The 26,652-nt window shown below is 46.1% G+C and overlaps 1 protein-coding gene across 3 annotated transcripts in view; it reads right to left on the bottom strand.

The window, feature by feature from the left end:
• Positions 1-26,652, bottom strand: part of GLB1L (galactosidase beta 1 like) — a 390,615-nt gene that overhangs the window by 86,379 nt on the left and 277,584 nt on the right. For all 3 annotated transcript variants that reach the window (XM_033946517.1, XM_033946520.1, XM_033946519.1), the window contains exons 12-13: positions 24,894-25,012; positions 24,680-24,754 (exon numbers count right to left, since the gene is read on the bottom strand). In XM_033946517.1, coding sequence (XP_033802408.1) covers positions 24,680-24,754; positions 24,894-25,012 — 194 coding nt within the window. The remainder of the gene's footprint in view (positions 1-24,679; positions 24,755-24,893; positions 25,013-26,652) is intronic.

Below are 26,652 nucleotides of genomic sequence, written 5' to 3'. Positions count from 1 at the left end.
GGCATGGAGAGAGAAAGAAAGGGGGCATGGAGACAGAAAGACAGACATATAGAAAGAAAGGGGGCATGGAGAGAGAGAGAAAGAAAGAAGGGCAGGGTGAAAGAAATAAAAAGTTGGGGGTTGGAAGGAGACAGATGCCAGACCAGGGGAAAGGAAGGAAATAAGGAAGGAGGGAGAGAAAGGAAAGAAAGAGATGTCAGACCATGGAAATAGGGACGGAAGAAGAGAGAGATAGAAGGGAAGGTAAGACATGGAAATGTAGATTTTGAAAAGAAAGCAGAAAACTTGAATATTAAGTTAATGCCAAAGATGGATGCAAGGCAGAAAGTGAAGACGGAGAAAAAAACAGTCAAAGCACAAGAAGGCCCTGGAAACAGTTAAAATCACAGAAAAATAAAGTCACCACCCAACAAAGGTAGGGAAAGCACAGTTACTTACCGTAACAGGTGTTATCCAGGGACAGCAGGCAGATATTCTTAACGTATGGGTGACGTCACCGACGGAGCCCCGGTACGGACATTTTTAACTAGAAAGTTCTAGTTGGCCGCACCGCGCATGCGCGAGTGCCTTCCCGCCGGACGGAGGAGTGCGTGGTCCCCAGTTAAGGTAAGCCAGCTAAGAAGCCAACCCGGGGAGGTGGGTGGGTCGTAAGAATATCTGCCTGCTGTCCCTGGATAACACCTGTTACGGTAAGTAACTGTGCTTTATCCCAGAACAAGCAGGCAGCATATTCTTAACGTATGGGTGATCTCTAAGCTAACAGAGAGGGAGGAGGGATGGTTGGCCATTAGGAAAATAAATTTTGTAACACAGATTGGCCGAAGTGTCCATCCCGTCTGGAGAAGGCATCCAGACAGTAGTGAGTAGTGAACGTGTGAACTGAGGACCAAGTGGCAGCCTTGCAGATTTCCTCGATGGGCGTGGAACGGAGGAAAGCCACAGAAGCAGCCATAGCTCTGACCCTGTGGGCCGTGACAGCACCTTCCAGTGAGAGACCGGCCCGAGCATAACAGAACACTATACAGGCAGCAAGCCAGTTGGAAAGCGTCCGTTTAGAGACAGGACGACCCAGACGGTTAGGATCGAAGGTCAGAAAGAGCTGAGGAGAGGAGCGGTGAGCCCTGGTACGGTCAAGGTAGTATGCAAGGGCACGCTTACAATCCAGCGTGTGCAACGCCTGTTCCCCAGGATGAGAATGGGGTTTAGGGAAAAAGACAGGCAACACAATGGACTGGTTGAGGTGAAAGGCCGAAACCACCTTGGGGAGGAATTTAGGATGGGTACGCAGAACCACCTTGTCATGGTGAAAAACAGTGAACGGTGGATCGGCGACCAGTGCATGCAGCTCACTGACCCTCCTGGCAGAGGAGATGGCAATGAGGAAAACCACCTTCCATGTTAGAAGTTTGAGCGAAGTTGTAGCAAGAGGCTCAAAAGGAGGTTTCATGAGGGCTGATAAAACCACATTCAGGTCCCAGACGACAGGAGGAGGCTTCAGAGGTGGTTTGACATTGAAGAGGCCTCTCATGAACCGGGAAACCAGAGGATGAGCCGTGAGAGGTTTTCCGAGGATAGGCTCATGAAACGCGGTGATGGCACTGAGGTGGACTCTGATTGAGGTAGACTTCAGGCCAGCATCGGACAGAGAGAGTAAATAGTCCAGTACAGTTTCCACCGCCAGTGAGGTGGGATTGTGATGATGCAGGAGACACCAAGAGGAAAACCGGGTCCACTTCTGATGGTAACATTGGAGAGTGGCAGGTTTCCTGGAGGCATCCAAAATGCGACGGACAGGCTGAGACAGATTCTCTGGAGAGGTCAGCCCGAGAGAAACCAAGCTGTCAGGTGGAGTGAAGACAGATTGGGATGTAGTAGAGACTGATGCCGCTGCGTAAGTAGAGTAGGAAACACAGGAAGAGGAATGGGCTCCCTGGAACTGAGCTGAAGCAGGAGGGAGAACCAGTGCTGTCGGGGCCACCGAGGAGTGATGAGAATCATGGTGGCTCTGTCCTTGCGGAGTTTGAACAAGGTCCGCAACATCAGAGGCATTGGAGGAAAGGCATAGAGGAACCGATCCGTCCAGTCGAGGAGGAATGCATCCGGGGCCAGACGATGCGGAGAGAAGAGTCTGGAACAGAATTGGGGCAGCTGATGGTTGTGAGGAGCTGCAAAGAGGTCCACCTGCGGAGTGCCCCAGCGAGCAAAGATGGAGTGGAGTGTGGGAGGGTCCAGAGTCCACTCGTGAGGTTGAAGGATGCGGCTGAGATGGTCGGCCAGGGAGTTCTGTTCGCCCTGGACATAGACAGCCTTGAGGAAGAGATTGCGGGCTGTGGCCCAGGTCCAGATGCGGAGGGCCTCCTGACAAAGGAGGCGAGATCCGGTGCCACCTTGCTTGTTTATGTAGTACATGGCGACTTGGTTGTCTGTGCACAGGAGAAGAACCTGAGGGCAGAGAAGGTGCTGGAAGGCCTTGAGAGCATAAAACATGGCTCTGAGTTCCAGGAAATTGATGTAATGTTGATGCTCCTGAGGGGTCCAGAGTCCCTGGGTGCGAAGATCTCCTATGTGAGCTCCCCAAGCATAGGGGGAGGCATCTGTGGTTATGATCATGGAGTGAGGGGGTAGATGAAAGAGTAGACCCCTGGAAAGATTGGAGGAGTTCAACCACCATTGAAGAGATTGCTGAAGAGACGATGTCACAGAGATGGGATGAGAAAGAAGATCCGTGGTCTGTGACCATTGGTTGGCAAGGGTCCATTGAGGTGTCTTGAGGTGGAGTCGCGCCAGAGGAATCACATGGACTGTCGAGGCCATGTGGCCCAGAAGGACCATCATCTGTCGAGCAGGAATGAATTGATGAAGGAGTACCTGCCGACAGAGGTGGAGCAGGGTCCGGTGTCGGTCGGAGGGAAGGAACGCCCTCATGAGATTGGTGTCGAGAACTGCTCCGATGAACTGAAGGCGCTGCGTGGGAAGCAGATGCGACTTGGGGTAATTGATCTCGAACCCCAAGAGATGGAGGAAAGAGATGGTTTGATGAGTGGCTTGCAGCACAAGTGGAGATGTAGTTGCTTTCACCAACCAATCGTCTAAGTAGGGGAACACCTGTAGGTTGTGAGACCTGAGAAAGGCCGCTACCACAATAAGGCACTTGGTGAACACCCTGGGTGATGATGCGAGACCAAAGGGCAGCACTTTGTACTGATAGTGGTGATGCTGTATCTGGAATCGGAGGTAGCGACGTGAAGTCTGATGGATTGAAATGTGTGTAGGCCTCCTTGAGGTCTAGGGAACATAGCCAGTCGTGTTGAGATAGAAGAGGGTAAAGCGTGGCAAGGGAGAGCATTCTGAACTTTTCCTTGACCAAACACTTGTTGAGGTTCCTGAGGTCGAGGATGGGACGAAGGTCTCCCGTTTTCTTGGGTACCAGGAAGTAGCGGGAGTAAAATCCCTGACCTCTTTGGTCTGGTGGAACTTCTTCGATGGCATTGAGGAGGAGGAGGGATTGAACCTCCCTGAGGAGGAGTGGAGTTTGGGAGGAGTGAGAAGCAGACTCTACGGGAGGATTGTCTGATGGAAGAGTCTGGAACTTTAGTGAGTATCCGTGACGGATGATGTTGAGTACCCACAGGTCTGATGTGATGACCTCCCAGCGTTGGAGAAAGATGGTGAGGCGGCCTCCGATAGGTTGAGGGAGAGGCATTGAAGGTTGGAGACTGGCTATGCCCTGGAGAAAGGAGTCAAAAGGGCTGAGGAGGTTTAGATTGAGGCAGAGGCTTGGTCGGCTGGTGAGATTGAGGGCGAGCCTGAGCGTGCTGTTGCTGGCGAGGACGGCGAGATTGCTGCTGAGGAGGATTAAGCGGTCTGGCAGAGAACCTGCGTTGATAAGAGGACTGAGGCCTGTAAGGGCGTGCAGGTGGAGTCTTCTTTTTAGGCTTAATCAGCGTGTCCCATCTGGTCTCATGAGCCGAAAGTTTTTGTGTTGTGGAATCTAGAGACTCTCCAAAAAGTTCATCACCAAGGCAGGGCGCATTGGCGAGGCGGTCTTGGTGGTTTATGTCAAGGTCAGACACCCTTAGCCAGGCTAGGCGTCGCATGGCCACAGCCAGTGCGGAGGCTCGGGAAGTGAGTTCGAAGGAATCATAAATCGAGCGCACCATGAATTTTCTGAGCTGAAGGAGGCTGGAAATCTGTTGTTGGAAAAGCGGGACCTTACGCTCAGGAACGTATTTCTGCAGGGTGGAAAGTTGTTGGACCAGGTGCTTCATATAAAAGGAGAAGTGGAAGGTATAGTTGTTTGCCCTGTTAGCCAGCATGGCATTTTGATACAGGCGCTTTCCAAATTTGTCCATTGTCTTTCCCTCTCTGCCAGGAGGGGTGGAGGCATAAACACTGGAGCCCTGGGATTTTTTCAAAGTGGACTCTACAAGGAGGCTATCATGAGGCAATTGAGGTTTATCAAAGCCCGGAATAGGGATGACTCGGTATAAACTGTCCAGTTTTCTGGGGGCACCCGGAACAGTAAGGGGGTTTTCCAAATTTTTATAAAACGTTTCCCGTAGGATATCATGTACGGGCAGTTTAAGAAATTCCTTGGGAGGTTGGTCGAAGTCCAAGGCATCTAAAAAAGCCTGGGACTTTTTAGAGTCGGACTCTAGTGGGATTGACAGAGCCGCTGACATCTCCCGAAGGAATTTCGTGAAGGAGGATTGCTCAGGCTTGGAAGTGGTATCAGCCATGGAGGGTTCCTCATCTGTAGAAGAGGCATCCTCCTTGGTACCGAGTGGGGATTGCTCCCATAAGTCCGGGTCCCTGATGGCAGGCTCAGTATGGCGGGTTTTAGAAAGGGACTTGCCAGAGCGCATGGATACGGTACCGGGAGATGAAGACCGGTGTCGATCCCTGTCCCGGGAGGAATGGTGCCGATCACGGTCCCGGGAAGACCGGAGTCGATCCCGGGCCCGGGAGGGGTCCTCCGCAGTGCAAGTCTGAAGCTCAGGCTGGGCAGATAAGACCGGCATGGAGGTGTTCATCGGTACCGAGGGGGTGGACACCGGTGGGATGGTGCGAGGCTCGGGCCGGTCTGGTACCGGAAGGAGCGGTGCCAGCAGGGTCGGAAGGAGGTGTTGGAGTTGCTGTTGTAGCTGCTCCTGTAATTTGTCCTGGAGGATGGCCGAGATGCGGTCCTCCAATGGGGGCACCGGTACCGTTTTAGTTTTCTTTGGTACCACAGGTGCTGCTCGACGCTCCGGCGATGAGGAGGCCGATGACGAGGCACTCACCGAGATCGGAGCGGAGCGTTTACGGGATCGGCGGGACGCCGGAAGGACCGGTGTCGCCGCTGTGGTTGGAGGGCGCTCCAGGGAAGTGGAAGGCTTCTTAGCCGGCTTACCTGGCGCTATCGACCCCGAAGAAGGGTCAGGCGGTGTCGATGTGGTCGGTGCCGACTTAGGCGGTGCCGTCGACGTCGGGGCCGGATCCATGGCAGAACTGGTGCCGAAGAGGATATTCTGCTGGATTTGCCGGTTTTTAAGTGTGCGTTTCTTGAGAGTAGCACAGCGGGTGCAGGTGTCAGCCCGATGCTCTGGACCCAAACACTGCAGGCACCAATTGTGTGGGTCAGTTAGAGAGATCGGGCGTGCACACCGCTGGCACTTCTTGAAGCCCGGTTGGGGGGGCATGAAGGGAAACACGGCCTCCGCGAATTCAAACCCGGAGGCTTGTATGATTACAACAGGCCCCACCGGGGCCGGTTGAAAAAACAAAGAAAAAACACGAGGTTTTTTTTTTTTTTTTTAAAGCAGAAAAAATAAATTCGAAAGGAAAAATTAGAAAAAAGGGTCAAAAAAGCGCGAGCGGGAAGGCAAAAAGAGAGTTTTCAACAGCCGTTGAAAGCACATGCGTCTTCTTCGCTCCGCGGAAACGAAGAAACTGGGGACCACGCACTCCTCCGTCGGGCGGGAAGGCACTCGCGCATGCGCGGTGCGGCCAACTAGAACTTTCTAGTTAAAAATGTCTGTACCGGGGCTCCGTCGGTGACGTCACCCATACGTTAAGAATATGCTGCCTGCTTGTCCTGGGATAAAATGATTTTATTTTCAATATAGTGATTGAAACGTGTCAATTTTGAGAAAGAAAGATATTAAACTTTAAATGTGAGGGCTGCAGAAAAAATAGGGTTCTTGGAGGGCCGCAGAAAAAATAGTTAATGACAATTTTGCTTAAGGTAAAACTCTTTATAGTTTATAAATCTTTCCTTTAACTGTTAAAGGAAAGATTTATAAACTATAAAGAGTTTTACCTCATGCAAAGTTGTCATTTCTTTAATAAGACATTAACTATTTTTTCTGGGGCCCTCAAAGTACCTACAAATCCAAAATGTGACCCCACTAAGGGTTTGAGTTTGAGACCACTGACCTAGCATATAGAATCTGGAAGAGACGTAACAGAATGTTGAGACTTCATGGTGGGCATGACTCACTAAACAGTCTCATAGAAACATGATAGCAGATAAAGGCCAAATGACCCATCTAGTCTGCCCTCATAAATATCAATTTTTTTTTCTGAGCACAATTTACTAATATATATTATTACAAAAAAATTCTATTGGTGATTTATGCTTTTTTGTTTCTTGAGCATTAATACTTTCTTCACCATATTCGCGCATAGATGTTTCTCATCAGCCATTCTATTTGCCATTTCATAAAAGACGCCACCATTGAAGAAATCTCAATATCAGATCATGCTGCTATAACTCTTACTTTAGAAAATTTTACTCACGTGTCTGCTCCTATACAATGGAGATTTAATTCTAGACTTTTACATGAAGCTGAATTTAAAGATCACGTTATTACAGCTATTAAAGAGTTTTTCAGTTTAATAATCCAACTGGATTATTACATGGGATGCATTCAAAGCATATATTCGAGGCATAATAATTTCACTTAATTCCAAATTTAGGAAATCACAAGCTGCAGAAATTCATGCTCTAGAACGCAATATTAAAAAAGGAACATGATCACCAACTGGATATTAACAACATTAACATCCATCAAGGGCTTCAAGGTAAAATAACACTATTCGCCGATGACGCCAAACTATGTAATATAGTAAGTGAATGCAGTTTACAGAATTATATGGCGCAGGACCTGCTTACATTGGAAAGTTGGTCCTCAACCTGGCAGCTAGGCTTCAATGCTAAGAAATGTAAGGTCATGCACCTCGGAAGTGGAAATCCATGCAGGACGTACTTCTTGAACGGAGAAACTTTAACTAGGACTTCAGCAGAACGAGATTTAGGAGTAATCATCAGTGCAGACATGAAAACTACCAATCAAGTGGAGAAGGCTTCATCTAAGGCAAGGCAGATATTGGGTTGTATCAATAGAAGTTTCGTCAGCCGAAAGCCTGAAGTCATAATGCTGTTGTACAGGGCCATGGTGAGACCTCATCTGGAGTACTGTGTGCAATTCTGGAGGCCACATTACAGTAGAGATGTGCGCAGAATTGAATCGGTTCAGCGGACGGCCACCAGGATGATCTCGGGGCTCAAGGGTCTCTCATAAGAACATAAGAACATAAGCAATGCCTCCGCTGGGTCAGACCCGAGGTCCATCGTGCCCAGCAGTCCGTTCACGCGGCGGCCCAACAGGTCCAGGACCTGTGCAGTAATCCTCTATCTATACCCCTCTATCCCCTTTTCCAGCAGGAAATTGTCCAATCCTTTCTTGATCCCCAGTACCGTACTCTGCCCTATTACGCCCTCTGGAAGCACATTCCAGGTGTCCACCACACATTGGGTAAAGAAGAACTTCCCAGCATTCGTTTTGAATCTGTCCCCTTTCAACTTTTCCGAATGCCCTCTTGTTCTTATATTTTTCGAAAGTTTGAAGAGTCTGTCCCTCTCCACTCTCTCTATGCCCTTCATGATCTTGTAAGTCTCTATCATATCCCCTCATATCATACTGTAAGCTGTGAGCGCTTGAGCTATGGGTAAATTAGGTGTGATGCGTCTATTATGTTCAGCCGCGCACGGCGTAAGATGCGCGTATGTCATGCGTGCTTGGACTGTGGGTAAATTGGGCGCGACACTTTTATCACGTTCAGCTGCGCTCAACATAAGATGTAAGCACTTCAACTGTGGGTTCGGACGACGTGACGCGCGATATGTGCTTGTACTTCAAGACAACGCTCGTTTATCGAGTTAAAATTGAAAATGTTTTGCTCGTCTCGCTATCCAAGGTTTCAGTGTAGAAGAATACCTGCTACCAGGGCCGGTGTTAGGGGGGGGGGGGCAAACAGGGCAGCCAGGTTTTGAAAAGCCGTCTGGACCCCCGGACATGTCCTCAAAAGGAGGACATGTCCGGGGAAATCCGGTAACCCTAAGTTTTGGTATTCATATTCCTATTTCTAATTTTTGATCCATTGTTCTGCATTGGGTGAAGGTCTGTCTGTGTTTTGTGCGTGAAGAAGTCATTTAAAATTTATAAGTATATGGTAGTAATGGTGCATGGGAAAATTGGGAGAAGGTTAGGTAGAAGAGGGGCCCCCTCCTTAATTTCTGCCCTGGGCCCCAGCATGCCTAAAACCGGCAGCCTGTTACCAATTGCCCTATGTATACGGAAGAAAAAGAGAGTGGGTCACCCATATCACTATCATGCCACTCTCCCTCACACTAAAGGCTTTGGCCTCTTTACCCCCATCCCTCCATTCAAAATATCCCCCGAGAGAATATGAAGCATTCCTATTTGCACAAGCATGACTACTGAGTAGACTGGATGGACTGTTCAGATCTTTATTTGCTCTCATTTCCTATGACACTATTGTTTGCTGAGAAGGGAGAGAGCCTGTAGTTTTCAGCCAGTGGAAGGATCCAAAGTTCAGAGCACCACCTCCACATCTAAATCTTATCTCTGCCATTTTTTGTCATTCAGCAATGAAGGTGTGGTTTTCTAAGGCTTTATGCAATCCCCAATCTAGGGTATCTTTTAGCGAAAAGGCCAGAAATAGGCAGAAATGGGTAAAAAGTTTGCAAGATGGACAGCTTGCACAAATTTGAAATACCACTTAGGCTGAGGGGTTTATTAACCTTCAGATTCAGAATCTGCCAACTCCAGACTCCGTCCCTTCTATCTTGCTGCACCGTATGCCTGGAACAGGCTTCCCGAGTCAATATATCAAGCCCCGTCCCTACCAGTATTCAAATCCAAGCTAAAAACCAATTTTATCAAGGCTGCTTTCAACACCTACCTCCCACTCACTGTAAGATACCTATGTCCATCCTGTCAAGCCCAAGCCTATATGTCCTGTCTTGCCTGTCCAAATTAGATTGTAAGCTCTTCTGAGAAGGGACCATCTATTACTTGTTAAATGTAGTGCTGCATATGCCTTACAGCATTATAGAAATGACAGTAGTAGGAGATTCAGAACAGGAAAGGGAAATGTCGTAGTTAGGTTAGTGGAGTGAGATAGTGCAGTTGACAAGATGAAGATGGGAGGGGAAGGGCACTGAATTGTTGCACTTGTTATGGATATGTATGGGTAATGTCTTATTTTATTATTTTTTTTTGTTTATGATGGGTTTATAAATTTATGGCGGTCTGGTTAATGGTAAAGGAGAAATATAAGAATGAAATGAATAATTTTTCATTTTGTTTTATACAGACACTATGGACCTCTTCTATCAAACTGCGAAGAGAGACTGAACAAATTGCAGCTCTACACTCTCGAGAAACGAAGGGAGAGGGGAGACATGATCGAAACATTTAAATACCTCACGGGTACTTAAGGGTCGAAGTGGAAGATGATATTTTCTTTCTCAAAGGACCCTCGGCCACAAGAGGGCACCCGCTCACACTCAGGGGCGGAAAATTTCATGGCGACACCAGAAAGTACTTCTTCACAGAGAGAGTGGTTGATCATTGGAACAAGCTTCCAGTGCAGGTGATCGAGGCAGACAGCGTGCCAGACTTTAAGAATAAATGGGATACCCATGTGCGATCCCTACGAGGGTCAAGATAAGGAAATTGGGTCATTAGGGCATAGACAGGGGGTGGGTAAGCAGAGTGGGCAGACTTGATGGGCTGTAGCCCTTTTCTGCCGTCATCTTCTATGTTTCTATGACCGTCAAAAACTTTGCTTCCAATACAATTCTATTTTATGGAAAAATGCGGCTCACTCGGTTTTCATCACTGAGGCTAATTATTATTCTGACAATAATAAATCAGGTCATTTTCTAGCAACATACTTGCAAAAGAAAAGTGAAAAGAAACCGATTAATAAATTAGTATTGTAAATTAGTATTTATAAGAAATAAATTACATTACATTACATTACAAAGTGAGATAATTTACACAATTGATGATATGGCCAAGAATAAATCTCCAGGCCCTGATGGGTTTACTACTGAATTTTATTCATCTTTTAAACATATACTTGCCCCGTATATGCAACTATTTTTTTACATATTTGATATCACAAGAAGCTGCTTCAGGTACTTTTACAGAAGCGACCATTATAGTTATCCCTAAACCAGGAAAGGATCTTCAGTTTGTAACCAATTACAGACCACTTTCCATGATTAATGTGGATGCAAAAATCTACTTCAAGATACTTGTATCTAGATTACAATGAATAATACCACTCTTGATTACCACAGACCAAACTGGATTTATAAATGGCAGACACTCTTAACAACTCCCGTATGTTACTGAATGTTATTGCAGCATCTCAATCTTCTACTCAAAAATTTACACTTATAGGGCTTGACGCTGAAAAGGCATTTGATAAAGTGGAATGGCCTTTTATTTATGCTACATTATACAAATTATACCAATTTGGTATTACTGATCATTTTATTAACATAATAATGGTGTTATACTCAAATCCTAGCGTTTCCATTAATAGTCACCTCTCTGATTTCTTCAAACCCTCTAGAGGCACCCGTCAAAGGATGCCCGTCGTCCCCATTGCTCTTTAATTTATCACTGGAAATGCTACTGGTGGCTATAAGAGCAAAATCAGATATTCAAGGATTTAAATACTGCGTATGCAGATGATGTTATGTTGTGCATAACACTAGACTCTATCTCACATGTCATCAAGGTAACTGAGTCCTATGCAGAGGTCTCTGGCTATAAATTAAATACGACTAAGTCTGAATTAATGCCTCTAAACTGCAATGAAGAAAAACAAAATATCAACTCTTTTGGTTTTATTTGGAATACAAACAAATTGAAGTATTTAGGCTTTTTCATAGGTCCAACTTTGGATGATATGGAAAAACTAAATGAGGATTACATGCTATCCATAATAAAGAACTTAATACATAAATGGTCACCATTAAAAATTACCTTGTGGGGGTGCTTGGCCACGATTTAAATGATGATTCAACCCAAAATTAACTATGTATTAAGTATGCCCTTCTTATTACACAAGAATGTATACCGTGTTATCGAAAAAATGTTGAGCAAATTCTTGTGGAAAAATAGCCAACCACAGATATCATTGCACAAACTCAAAAATGATAAATCGAACGATGGAGTCAACTTCCCAGACTTTTAAAAATATCATCAAGCCTTCATATTGCGTCAGGGCTCATTATGGCTTCTTAATAAAACTACATCTGACACCCTCCCCCCCCCCTCTTGGCTGTCTCTGGAAAAAAATCTTATATGGTACCAACAATCTTGCTTGCATCCTGTCAATATCCTCCTCTCTGAAAAAATATAATTGTATTTTCCGTTTAACATATAAGGTTCTCTTATATTTTGATAGCATTATGAAAATCAAATGGAAAGATACCACTTTGATTTCATTATGGAACAATAACACTTTTAAAATCAATAACATCGCCTTGAATTGGCCTATTTGGCAAAAATGTGATATCTGTGCACTGCAAGATCTTTTATGTAATAATCAATGGTTGGCTTTTGAAGAAGTACGTGATAAATTTAATCTACCAATCAATATATTAATTGGCTTCAATTAAAACTCTGTGTGTGTGTGCTTCAATTCCAGAACTTCTAAAATTGAAATCAATACCTGATCTCCTTCAAAATATTATTACTATAGCTCCACTTAAAGGTGTTGCCTTTAAATGGTACACTTTATTGAGACAAACTTCACCTGTGTCTATATCACTAATGATGAGTGCATGGCATCCGGATTTAGACATTTCCGCTGATGATGAGCTTTGGCAGAAAGTGTGGACCAGAGTATTCAAGTCTATTAGATCGGCTCCAGTCCTTCAATCAATATACTGTACTTTCTACTACATCGATCCCACTGGACTCTGCATAAACTCGCTAAATTTTCCAAAGAAGGCTCCAATCTATGCAGGTCCTGTGGAAAATTTGAAGGTACACTGCCGCATATATTATACCAATGCTCACATATTAAATTGTATTGGGATAAAGTCTGGAACACTATATCCACCATTCTAAATATTAATGAACACTTACATCTTAAAATTATTATTCTTGGCCAACATGGTCTCACATACTCTATGCCCGAGCCCAATGCTCATTTACTTAACATCTTATTATTCTTGGCTATTAAAAACATCTTGCACTATTGGAAGGACTTATCTAAGGTAGAATACATTGTATGGTGGAACACGGTATGCATAACCAACAAATTTGAAAGTGTAATAGCTAAAAAACATCATTCTATTCGTTATTTTCTCAGAGTATGGAGACCTGTTCAACTTTATTGTGACTTGGACCATTCACATAAATTACCTGAATGTAATATTTATAAAACTAGTGTTTAAGCCCGTTACATTAACGGGTGCTAGAATATATGTCTGTCTGTCTTTCTTTCTTACTTTCTGTGTCTCTCCCTGCCCCTGTCTCTCTCTTCCTTTCTTTCTGTCTTTCTCCCTCCGCTGTCTGTCCTTCTTTCTTTCTGGTTCTCTCTCTGACACCCTGTCTGTCTGTCTCTCTTCCTGCCTGTCTCTCTTCCTGCCTGCTGTCTTTCTGTGTGTCTTTCGTTCTAATGCGCTGCCTGCCTGCCTGCCTGTCTCTCCATGGCCCCCTTCTGTCTCCCCTCCCCAAAGCAAACCAAGATTGCTCCCAGGCCCCCTTTTCCTCTCCATCCCCCTCCACTTCCCTTTGCAGTGAGCATTTCCCTCCCACCCTTCCCTGTGCAGCAGCAGCATTTCCTGCCCTTCCCTGTGCAGCAGCAGCAGCATTCCCCCCCCACACTACCCTGTGCAGCAGCAGCATTTCCCGGCCTTCCCTGTGCAGAAGCAGCATTTCCCCCCACACACACTTCCCTGTGCAACAGCAGCATTTCCTGGCCTTCCCTGTGCAGAAGCAGCATTTCCCGCCGCCCCATTTCCAGCCGCCACGTTTAAATTGAAAGAAAAGTGCTGCACTGCGCTACCGCTGTCTTCGGCGTCTTCTATCCACTGCGGCCAACCCTAGCGGAAACAGGAAGTAGTCAGAGAGGGTGGGCCGCAGTGGACAGAAGACGGCAAAGCCAGCGTTAGCGCGGTGCAGCGCTTTTCTCAATTTAAACGCGGGTGAGCCGGAGAGGAGGAGGCTTTGGCGGTGGTGGTTTTGGCGGTGAGTGAGGGTGGGAGGGGGGAGTTGCCGGCTGTGCTGTGCTTTCCCGATTTGTCTGGCTGCCGCATATGCACTCTGACCACGGACCTACGGATCACAGATCACGCAGGTCTGAGTGCGCATGCGCGGCTAGCTTTTTATTATATAGGATATATATAGAGAGTCACTTCTTATCATTTAATTAAATCATTTGGGATGCTCATTATAATGCTCATTGGGAACTCTCTTCCATGTTTCACACGTATACTCTCAGCTGAAATTATATGTACTGGCCCTGCTGGATTTGGTTGGCATGAGACACTGGTTGTATTGGCAGCTGTGTAAATACTCTCTCTTCAGCAGGCAGTGGGGGGAGGAGTAGGCAGGAAGGCCTCATCTTCCTGGCCACTGTTTCCTTAACTTCTACCAAGGCAGGTACTGCTCCGTGTACTGAGTTTTGTCCACTCTGTGAGCTGAGGGAAGCTGGGACCGGATAGGGGCTAGGTGGAGCTCCTGCTTATCACGGCCAACGTGGGCTCCATATGTGACAAGGTGGGTACTGGGGAGGGGCGTGTCTGCCCTGAGACTTGCCCGCGCAACTTAGGCTCCTGCTGGGCCAGTTTCTGAGAGCCAGAGGAACTAAATAAGGTAACGGACCAGGGGGAGGGGGTTGGGTATTCACTCCATAAGACGCACCCTTATTTCCACCCACTTTCTGGGGGGAAAAAGTGCATCTTATAGAGCAAAAAATACAGTATTTCCTTTCTTATTCCTTATAATTGTGGACTAGGTCCTTTTATCAAGCTGCGGTAGGGGTTTAACGCATGTAATACTGCGCATTAAACCACCTGCTGTGCTAGCCGCTAACGCCTGCATTGAGCAGGCATTAGTTTTTTAGCCAGCCACGGGGGTTAGCGCGTGATGAAATGTCCGGCGCGCTAACCCCGCTAGCACGACTTGATAAAAGGACCCCTAAATAATTATAAGTTTTCTTAATATTGGGTGATTTGTTTCACCCTAAAAACTAAGTGGGTTTATTAGTATATTTGATCTGAATTCAAGTATTGTATGCTTTCTTTTATGATTGTAAAATAGCAAATAAAAAAAAAGTGAGACTGTGATTGAAAGACTTCCACAAATAGTACTGATCCTGTGAGGAAACAGGCATATTTCCTTGTACACAATAATAAAGTTTCCCTTTTGACCTTATACTACCCTCCAGTATGTTTTCTGAGGATTTCATACTCGTACTTTTCTGCTCAGCTACCACACAACAGTATCCCAAATTAATAATACAATTATTTTTTCTACCTTTGATGTCTGGCCATTACAACATTCTAATTGAGCTGGTCCCCGTCCTCAACTTCTGCTTTCCAGTCTTCTCTTAACTTTCTTGGCAGAGATTTCTGCCATTTTGCTCTCTCTTCCCATCTTCTCTATGTCCTCCACTACATCCAATATTGATTTTTTTTTTCTTTCAACTTTCTTGCATTTATTTTTCGGCCTCTATCCAGATTTGGTATTCTTACCAGCCAGACTTTAATTTCCCTCTTTTTTACTATGTCTACCTTTCCATCTCTTTTCCTCACCCTGGCTTTCTCATTCCTTATTTCCTAGTCTTTCATAAGAACATAAGAATTGCCGCTGCTGGGTCAGACCAGTGGTCCATCATGCCCAGCAGTCCGCTCTGTGGCGGCCCTCTGGTCAAAGATCAGCGCCCTAACTGACACTAGCCCTACCAGCGTATGTCCTTGTTCAGCAGGAACTTCTCTATATCCCTGGAGGGTGTGTTCCCCTATGACAGACTCTGGAAGACCGTTCTAGTTTTCTACCACTCTCTGGGTGAAGAAGAACTTTCTTACGTTTGTATGGAATCTATCCCCTTTTAACTTTATAGAGTGCCCTCTCGTTCTCCCTACCTTGGAGAGGGTGAACAACCTGTCATTATCTACTAAGTCTATCCCCTTCAGTACCTTGAATGTTTCGATCATGTCCCCTCTCAATCTCCTCTGTTCGAGGGAAAAGAGGAGCACAACAAAGAAAAATGGGGAGACCCAATGATACACAGTGAAAACAATCCACCAATGAAAACAAAAACTGTGGATGCAGATGTTCTGAAGATAATTTATTAAACACTGACATATAAAACCATGAAAATTCAATTAAAAAAGTACAATGATAAAAAATACAGTGATAAAAATCCAACCGGGAGAAGAGGCCCAGTTTCTCTAATCTTTCGCTGTATGTCAGCTCCTCCAACCCCTTAACCATTTTAGTCGTTCTTCTCTGGACTCTTTCGAGTAGTACCATGTGCTTCTTCATGTACGGCGACCAGTGCTGGATGCAGAACTCCAGGTGAGGGCGCACCATGGCCCGGTACAGTGGCATTATAACATTCTCTGATCTGTTTGTGATCCCCTTCTTTATTATTCCTAGCATTCTGTTCGCCCTTTTCGCCGCCACTACACATTGCACGGACGGCTTCATCGACTTGTCGATTAGAACTCCCAAGTCCCTTTCCTGGGGGGTCTCTCCAAGTACTGCTACCGGACATCCTGTATTTGTGCATGAGGTTTTTGTTACTGACATGCATCACTTTACACTTGTCCACATTGAACCTCATCTGCCATGTCACAACCCATTCCTCGAGCCTGATTATGTCACGTTGTAGATATTCGCAATCCCCCTGCGTCTTCACTACTCTGAATAACTTTGTATCGTCCGCAAATTTTATCACCTCGCTTGTCGTACCTATGTCTAGATTGTTTATGAAGATGTTGAAGAGCACAGGTCCAAGCACCGAGCCCTGCGGCATCCCGTTGGTGACACTCTTCCAGTCCGAGTATTGTCCATTTACCCCCATTCTCTGTTTCCTATGCTCCAGCCAGTTTTTAATCCACGTGAGTATTTCACCCTCGATTCCATGGCTTGCAATTTTCCGAAGTAGTCGTACATGTGGAACTTTGTCAAACGCCTTCTGAAAATCCAGATATACAATGTCGAACGGTTCGCCCTTGTCTATCTTCCTGTTTACTCCCTCAAAGAAGTGCAACAAGTTTGTCAAACAAGATCTGCCTTTGCTGAAACCGTGCTGGCTGGTCCTCATCAGCCCGTGTCCGTCAAGGTGATCAATGATGCGGTCCTTTATCAGCGCCTCTAACATCTTACCCAGTACCGAGGTGAGACTCACCGGCCTGTAGTTTCCCGGGTCTTCCCTTGAACCTTTTTTGAAGATCGGAATAACATTTGCCACATTCCAGTCCTCAGGAATCTTTCCCATTTTGATCGACAGATTGGCTATTAGTTGAAGTAGTTCAGCTATGGTTCATTTCAGTTCCTTGATGACCCTCGGATGGATGCCATCCGGTCCTGGGGATTTATTGCTCTTGAGCCTATCAATCTGCCTGCACACCTCTTCTAGACTGACCGTTAATCCTGTCAGTTTCCCGTTCTCACTTCCAACATATAGCCTGATGGGTTCCAGTATGCGGTGTATATCCTCTTCAGTAAATACAGACGAAAAAGCACAGTTACTTACCGTAACAGGTGTTATCCAGGGACAGCAGGCAGATATTCTTGACTGATGGGTGACGGCACCGACGGAGCCCCGGTACGGACAATTTTAGAGTGATTGCACTCTAAGAACTTTTAGAAAGTTCCAGCTCGGCCGCACCGCGCACGCGCGAGTGCCTTCCCGCCCGACAGAGGCGCGCGGTCCCTCAGTTAGTATAAGCCAGCTAAGAAGCCAACCCGGGGAGGTGGGTGGGACGCAAGAATATCTGCCTGCTGTCCCTGGATAACACCTGTTACGGTAAGTAACTGTGCTTTATCCCAGGACAAGCAGGCAGCATATTCTTGACTGATGGGTGACCTCTAAGCTAACAAAAAGAGGGATGGAGGGAAGGTTGGCCATTAAGAAAACAAATTTTGTAAAACAGATTGGCCGAAGTGACCATCCCTTCTGGAGAATGCATCCAGACAATAATGAGATGTAAAAGTGTGAACTGAGGACCAAGTAGCAGCTTTGCAGATTTCCTCAATAGGAGTGGAACGGAGGAAAGCTACAGATGCTGCCATTGCTCTGACTCTATGGGCCGTGACAGAACCTTCCAGTGTCAGTCCGGTCTGAGCATAACAGAATGAAATGCACGCTGCCAGCCAATTAGACAACGTACGTTTAGAAACAGGACGTCCCAATTTATTCGGATCAAAGGACAGAAAAAGCTGGGGAACTGATCTGTGGGGTTTCGTACGCTCCAGATAGTAAGCAAGAGCCCTTTTACAATCCAAAGTATGCAGAGCTTGTTCCCCAGAATGAGAATGAGGTTTTGGAAAGAAAACCGGTAGAACAATGGATTGGTTGAGATGAAATTCAGAAACAACCTTGGGGAGAAACTTTGGATGTGTACGCAGAACCACCTTGTCATGGTGAAAAACCGTAAAAGGTGGATCTGCAACCAGTGCATGAAGCTCACTGACTCTCCTGGCAGAGGTAAGAGCAATAAGGAAAAGCACTTTCCAAGTGAGAAATTTGAAAGGAGAAGTAGCTAAAGGTTCAAATGGAGGTTTCATTAAAGCTGAAAGAACCACATTGAGATCCCAGATAACCGGAGGGGCTTTAAGAGGTGGTTTAACATTGAAAAGCCCACGCATGAACCTGGACACCAGGGGATGAGCTGAAAGAAGTTTTCCATGGACTGGCTCATGAAAAGCTGCAATGGCACTGAGGTGGACCCTGATGGAAGAGGACTTCAGGCCAGAGTCAGACAAAGAAAGAAGATAATCTAACAACGTCTCCACTGCCAGGGAAGTGGGATCAAGATGATGAAGAAGACACCAGGAAGAAAATCTCGTCCACTTTTGATGGTAACATTGAAGAGTGGCTGGTTTCCTGGAGGCATCCAGAATGGAACGAACGGGCTGAGACAAAAGAGTATCAGTTGAGTTCAGCCCGAGAGATACCAAGCTGTCAGGTGTAGAGACTGGAGGTTGGGATGCAGAAGGGTTCCCTGCTGTTGCGTAAGCAGAGAAGGAAACAGAGGAAGAAGAAAAGGTTCCCTGGAACTGAGTTGAAGTAGAAGGGAGAACCAATGTTGCCTGGGCCACCTCGGAGCAATCAGAATCATGGTGGCTCGTTCCCTCTTGAGCTTGAACAAGGTTCTCAACATGAGAGGCAGAGGAGGGAAGGCGTACAGGAACAGATTCGACCAGTCGAGGAGAAAAGCATCTGCTGTTAGACGGTGCGGAGAGTAAAGTCTGGAGCAGAATAGGGGCAGCTGATGATTGTGAGGAGCTGCAAAGAGGTCTATCTGAGGAGTGCCCCATTGATCGAAGATAGACTGCAGAGTTACGGGATCGAGTGTCCACTCGTGAGGTTGGAGAATTCTGCTGAGTTTGTCCGCTAAAGAATTCTGAGCCCCCTGAATGTAAATAGCTTTGAGGAAGAGATGATGATCTATGGCCCAAGTCCAGATCTTCTGGGCTTCTTGGCATAAAAGGCGAGAGCCTGTCCCACCCTGTTTGTTGATGTAGTACATCGCAACCTGATTGTCTGTGCACAACAGAAGGACCTGAGGAAAGAGAAGGTGTTGGAAGGCCTTGAGGGCGTAAAACATCGCTCTGAGTTCCAGGAAATTGATTTGATGCTTCCTTTCCTGGGCTGACCAAAGACCTTGAGTCTGGAACTCGTTCAAGTGAGCTCCCCATGTGTACAGAGAGGCGTCGGTGGTGATGACTAATTGATGAGGAGGCTGATGGAACAGAAGACCTCTGGATAGATTTGAGGATACCAACCACCATTGAAGAGACTGACGAAGAGATGATGTCACAGATATGTGTCGTGAGCAAGGATCCGACGCTTGGGACCACTGGGTAGCAAGGGTCCATTGAGGAGTGCGCAGGTGAAGACGGGCATGAGGTGTGACATGAACTGTGGATGCCATGTGCCCCAAGAGTACCATCATTTGTCTTGCTGAGATGGATGGCAGTGGAAGCACCTGGTGACATAGAGACTGAAGAGTCTGGAGACGATTGGATGGTAGGAAAGCTCTCATTAGGAGTGTGTCCAGGATCGCTCCAATGAATTGAAGTCTCTGAGTGGGAATGATATGAGATTTGGGTAGATTGATCTCGAATCCCAGAAGTTGTAGAAACTGGATGGTTTGGTTGGTGGCCAGAAGAACTGCTTGAGCGGATGTGTCTTTGATCAACCAATCGTCCAGGTAAGGAAATACATGCAGGTGGTGAGAGCGTAGAAATGCCGCTACCACAATGAGACATTTGGTGAATACCCTTGGAGATGAGGCAAGACCGAAGGGCAGCACCTTGTACTGGTAATGACAATGATTGATCATGAATCGGAGATATGGTCTTGAGGTTACATTGATCGGTATGTGAGTGTAAGCCTCTTTGAGATCGAGGGAGCATAGCCAGTCGTTTTGATTTAGAAGGGGATAAAGGATGGCTAAAGAAAGCATCTTGAATTTTTCTTTTACTAGATGAATGTTGAGATCGCGAAGATCCAGGATGGGTCTGAGATCTCCTGTCTTTTTGGGAACTAGAAAGTAACGGGAGTAGAATCCCTGCCCCTTTTGATCTAGAGGAACTTCCTCTATAGCGTTCAGAAGGAGGAGGGATTGGACCTCCTGAATAAGGAGGGCCGATTGAGGACTGTTCAAAGCAGACTCTTTTGGCAGGCTTTGAGGTGGAAGAGTCTGAAAGTTGAGAGAGTAGCCGTGGCGGATGATGTTGAGGACCCATTGGTCCGATGTGATTACTTCCCACCGGCTGAGGAACAGAGAAAGTCGACCTCCTATAGGCTGAGGCAGGAGAGCAGGAATAGGGATACTGGCTATACTGTGGAGAATGAAGTCAAAAGGGCTGTGACTTCTGCTGAGGAGGTTGTTTTACAGCTTGTTGCTGCTGCTGTTGTCTGGGAGGCTGACGTTGTTGTTGCCTCTGACGCCTAGGTTGCTGAGCAGTGGTAGTCAATGGACGAGCTGTGAAGCGGCGTTGATAGGCCGATTGCTGCCTATATGGTCTTGGCGGAGGAGGCTTCTTTTTATTCTTAAGCAGGGTATCCCAGCGCGTCTCATGAGCAGAGAGCTTTTGTGTGGTTGAGTCCATGGAATCCCCAAAGAGCTCATCCCCTAGGCATGGGGCATTGGCTAACCGATCTTGATGGTTAACATCAAGCTCGGATACCCGAAGCCAGGCCAAACGACGCATAGCTACTGACATTGCTGTCGCTCTGGATGTTAGTTCAAAGGTGTCATATATGGATCTAACCATAAACTTACGTAATTGTAGAAGAGACGACAAGCATGTGTGAAAAGCGGGATGCTTTCGTGAAGGAAGATATTTTTCGAAAGAAGCCATGGTGGTAAGGAGATGCTTTAAATAAAAAGAAAAATGAAAAGCATAATTACCAGCCCTATTTGCCAACATAGCATTTTGGTAGAGCCTCTTACCAAATTTATCCATGGCCCTTCCTTCTCTGCCAGGAGGGACAGAAGCATATACACTGGCTCCTGAAGTCTTTTTAAGGGTGGATTCGACAAATAAGGATTCATGTGGAAGTTGAGGTTTGTCGAACCCAGGAATGGGAATTACCTTATATAGAGAGTCCAGTTTACGTGGGGCCCCTGGGACAGTTAAAGGAGTCTCTAAATTCTTATAGAAAGTTTCCCTCAAGATGTCATGAAGGGGAAGTTTCAAAAATTCCTTTGGAGGCTGATCAAAATCAAGGGCATCCAAAAAAGCTTTAGACTTTTTGGATTCAGCCTCCAAAGGAATGGACAAGGACTCACACATCTCTTTCAAAAAACTAGAGAAAGAGGAAGTGGCCTGTTTGGAGGATGGGTCAGGGACAGCCGAATCCTCCTCCTCTGAGGAACATTCGCCTTCAGAAAGAAAGGGTTCCTCTGAATCTCCCCACAGATCAGGGTCTCTGACATGGGAAGAATGGTCCCGAGACTCAGGTGTCGACGTTTGCATGTGTCGGGTTTTGCGCACCGACTTACCCGACCTCATCGATACCGAGTCAGGAGAAGTTATCGGTCGCACCGGTGCCGAAGTCTGCACCGATTGATGGTGAGCTCTCGGCTCCGGTGCAAGGACTGGCATCGATACCGATGAGGTTAGGTGAAGCGGTACCGAGACAGTGGAAGCGGGTAACACGGGTTCCACAATCGGTATCGATACGGGTTGATCCACAACCAGTACCGGTGGCTCGGTGCGGACTGGCACCGGAAGGTTCGGTGTCATGATAGCAGGAAGGAGTCGTTCTAATTGCTCCTTAAGCTGCACCTGAAGGATGGCCGTAATGCGGTCATCGAGGGATGGCACCGGTACCGCTTTTTTCTTCTGCGGTACCTGCGGTGCCGCTCGACGCCCCGGAGATGAGGAGCCCGATGTCGAGGGACTCACCTCTATAGGGGCGGAGCGCTTCCGCTGGCGTCTTACAGGCGGCAGGATTGGACTCACTGCACTCGAGGCCGGAAGACGTTCCAGCGGGGAAGGCTTCTTAGCCGGCTTACCTGACTGTTGAGATGCTGGTGTGGAATCACGCGGCGTCGAAGACGAGGGTGCCGACTGAATCGGTGCCGAAGCCGGAGTCGAAGGAACGGGGTCGGACATGTCGGCACCGAACAACAATCGCTGTTGAATTTGGCGATTTTTTAATGTCCGTTTTTTTAAAGTAGCACAGCGGGTGCAAGAAGAGGCCTGATGCTCAGGACCCAAACACTGTAAACTCCAGTTGTGTGGGTCCGTGAGAGATATAGGCCTAGCACACCGCTGGCACTTTTTAAAACCCGGTTGAGGGGGCATGAAAGTAAAAACGGCTTCCGCCAAATCGAAGGCCGAGGCTTCGATGGTGGCAGAAGGCCCCGCCGGGGAAAACCGAAAACTGAAGAAAAAAATAAAAGTTTTTTTTTTTTTTTTTTTAAACAAAATGGAAAGAAAGAAAAAAGGCAATTTAAGCCAAAACGTTTACGCGAGCGGGAAGGCAAGTTAGAGAAAATTTCAACAGCCGTTGAAAACGCGTCTTCTTAGCTCCGTGGAAACTAAGAAACTGAGGGACCGCGCGCCTCTGTCGGGCGGGAAGGCACTCGCGCGTGCGCGGTGCGGCCGAGCTGGAACTTTCTAAAAGTTCTTAGAGTGCAATCACTCTAAAATTGTCCGTACCGGGGCTCCGTCGGTGCCGTCACCCATCAGTCAAGAATATGCTGCCTGCTTGTCCTGGGATAAAAATGTGTTCAGTTTGTTGGTGATTGCTTTGTCCTCCTTTAGCGCTCCCTTTATTCCTTGGTCATCCAACGGTCCCACCGCTTCCTTCGCGGGTCGTTTCCCTTTAATATATCGAAAGAACAGCTTGACGTTTTTCACTTCCTTGACTATTTTTTCCTCGTAGTCTCTTTTGGCCCCTTTTACCGCCTTATGGCACCTGCATTTATGTTTGTGCTTATTCCAGTTTTCGTCCATTTTTGATCTTTTCCATTCCTTAAATGAGGTTTTCTTGTCTCTGATTGCTTCCTTCACCTCTACAGTGAGCCACGCTGGTTCTTTATTATTTTTCCTCTTTGATCCCTTGTTGATATGCGGTATATATAGATTTCGTGCCTCAGTGACCGTATCCTTAAAGAGTCCAAGCTTGCTCTAGCATCTTTGCAGTGTTTATCCTCTTCTTAATCTTCTTCCCCACCATGCGTCTCATGCCTTCATAATTCTGTTTTCGGAAGTTTAGCACCGTGGCTGTCGATCTGGACTGATGTTTTGCCCCTGTTTCCAGGTTGAAGTGGATCATATTGTGATCGTTGTTTCCCAATGTTCCTTCTACTTCTACATCCATTCAAAATCTCCCCTCTTCTATATTACAGTTCCATCCAACATCTGCTTCTTCTCTCTACTCCCTTCCAGTCAATATTTTTCCTCTCTCCTTTACCAAACATCATCCCTCTCCACCTTCCATCTAGCATCTCATCTCTCTCTCTCTCCCTTTCATAGAAACATGACTGCAGATAAAGGCCAAATGGCCCATCTAGTCTGCCCATCCACAGTAACCGTTATCTCTTTCTCTCTCGGAGAGATCCCTCTCCTTTCCAGCCAGCCTTTTTATAATCTATGTCATTTTTCCTCCTTCCAATTAAGACTGCTTCCTTTCCTTCCATCCAACATCTCTTCTATCTTCCTTTCTTCCAACTATCATCTGTCTTCTCCTTTCTATGCAGCATTTCCCCTGTCATCCCTCTTCCATCCAGTATTTCCTTGCTCTCTCCCTCTAACATTTCCAGCTAGTGTCTCCTCCTCTCTCTTCCTTCCATCCAGCCAGTGTCCCTCCTTTTCTCCCTTCCTCCCATACAGTAGCTTCCTTTCTCCAGCCTGTCTCCTTTCTTTCAATGATCTGCTCTCTTTTTACACTCTCCATGCAGCATTTCCTCCATCTTTCTTCCCTCCTTCCAGTCACCGTATCTCTCTCCCTCACTTCCTTCCCCTCTCCTATCCACTGATTGAAGCAGCAGTGGCAATTTAAAAAAGATACATGGCTGCAGTTCAACTTCTGCTGGTCCAGTCATGCCCCCTCCAGAACAGGAAGTTGATGTTGAAGGGGGCAGTACTGGAAGACCTGGCTGCTGCAGACATAGACGTTGTGGCCCCATACCTATTTTCTTTAGTCTTATGTTACAACCACTGCTGCAGTGAGAAATGGCAGTGGGAGGGAAGTGGAAAAAGATGAGCACTTTGGGGAGCACAGGACAGAAAATAAATTAGATAAATGAATGTGATTGTTACACCAGGCATCATTATCAACTGCAATGCTTTAACACATCCCTGCAAATTACCCTGATAGAGTATACTACAGAAATCAAGACGTAACAGTTCTAAAATCAACTGCAGAAATTAGGGCTTTTAATTGACTCAATAATCACAAGTGCAAAAAAGATAACTTCATGATGGCCTTGACTTTTTCTTGCTCAGTCTTCATGTGCAGCAGGATGTTTAACAATGATAACATATTATCCAATCCCTGCATTATAGCCCATGACTGTAATCTAGTTAATATAACATTTTACAAAGATACCAATCTTGGAAAATTCACTGGGTAATGAATGCATAACAAAACTACCTCTCACCTTCCTCAGAGGAACAAACCCATAGCCATATTTTGGTGTGGCAGGGGGCATTGGACCATGAGGTACATCCTGAAACTGGTCAAGAACAAAAAAAGATATTTAGATGTTTATTTAGATAAACATGGAAAAAATAGGTCACAAGACAGTATCACTCCATTCTTACAGTTTCTGAAAGTTTTTCTCTCAGCCCTTTATCATCTAGGACCTTCCGTACCTTACTGATGACAGATCTTATAGCAAAGAGTTTGTCTGTGGGGTCTCCAGCTTCTGAGAGAGGGGCATCATAATCATAGCTAGTAGTCACCGGCAAGTACTTGCTCTTGTAATCAGCACCTAGACAAAAGATAAATAGAGTAACGTTGACTGGAGAAGGGTGGGAAGTAGGGGCTGGGGACGGTTCTGCCAGCCCTATCATGCATACGGGGAGGGAGGGTGTAGCATCCCTGTAAAGGGAAATGCGTTTTGCCAGGGATATGAATTAAGAGTGCCAGTCCTAGGTAGTGAGTAGGAGAGTAAAGGGTCTCAAATGAGAAAGTGAGAGTGCAAGAGAAAGGATATCAGAGCCTGTGAAGTATTTGCAGCAGCAGTAGTGCAGTAAGGGTGAGCCATGCCCCTCCCCCAGCCCCTTCCCTTTTTCAGCATGAGCAGGATGCCCACGTCGATGTTGGCTCGCCCTCTGACGTCACTTCCTAGGTGTGTGTCCCAGAAATGGGCAGCAACCTCATGCTGGGGAAATAAAAAAGGTACAGGGGGAAGGCAAGGGGCACAGGGGAGGCAGAGAGGAGGAGGGGGACCACATCCTTAGGAAGACTGCACCCGGGGTGCAGCAGGAAATGTGTCCGGTCTGTGATATGCAGATATGAAGTAGCCATTGAAGATCTGAAAAGTCTGACTTGGGGAGGGAAGGAACGCATGCTGGGCCAGGCCCATGATGTCTTCCATTGTCACCTACTTGAAGAGGGCAAGTAAATAACAAAAATGAAAATGGTCATTCTTCTGAAGCACTTTGACGCTTGTCAGAGACCGCCCTTTGCTAAGATGATGGAAGTAGTGATAGGGATGCAACTTCAATACTATCTTTCCTCCTTCTGACATTAGTTAGACAACTGGACTTTTTGGAGGCCTTTAATTTGGTCAGTTACAAAACTCTTATAAACAGATTAGCTCATAGAAGAATTTCAGGCATAGTTTTAAGGTGGTTTTCCAGATTTTTGCTCTCTAACAAATCATGGAGTACCACAGGGCTCCCCACTTTCTCTTTTTAAAAAAAATTTAATAGGAAGCAAACAGAAAAAGGAAAAACAAGAAGATACAAAATATCAAGGTACATTCCTATAATCTCCATTTTGTTTAACTTTGTTTTTAGATTTACCCCAAATCAAACAAGACAGAGGGGGGGGAAGGAATGGGCCCTGTAAAGAGCTCATCTTGTTAAAGAAAAGTCACATTTTTCAGAGAGCCCCAGATCTTTTCCCAGCGTGAAGCAGCCTTTCACATGATTGCAGTTATTTTTTCCATCTTGTCGACATATCTTACTTTACATCTTCACAAAGTTAAGGAGAGAATACTAAAGTATCTAACTAATACAGTTTGTTTTACAAAAGCCTGGAATGTCCTTGTTGAGCAAAAAGATCCCAAGAAACCTTCAGTCCAGTAATCCACAGTAGCTGAAACTGAATAGTCTTCCAAAATGAACAGGCTTTGGGACAACGCCACTAGATATGTCCCAGAATTCCTCTATGTCCACAAGCCCTCCATTATGCAAATGATAAGGGATCAAATGATACATAAGTTTGACATTATTTTCTTTCACATTCGAAATTAAAACAATACTTGCCAAAGATTGTTCTGTAAGCTCCTAATCAGCCAGTTTAATTTTCTCTCCCATCTATGTCTATAATTAACAGGTGCAGGCAAAACATCCCTAAGATAGCCACAGAGCATGCCCACTAAATGTTTGGTATGTTTATTTT

Source organism: Geotrypetes seraphini, chromosome 5 (assembly GCF_902459505.1).
Source record: "Geotrypetes seraphini chromosome 5, aGeoSer1.1, whole genome shotgun sequence".
Taxonomy (NCBI): domain Eukaryota; kingdom Metazoa; phylum Chordata; class Amphibia; order Gymnophiona; family Dermophiidae; genus Geotrypetes; species Geotrypetes seraphini.
The sequence above is the reverse complement of the archived record's forward strand: the minus strand, read 5'-3'. Positions and strand labels throughout refer to the sequence as shown.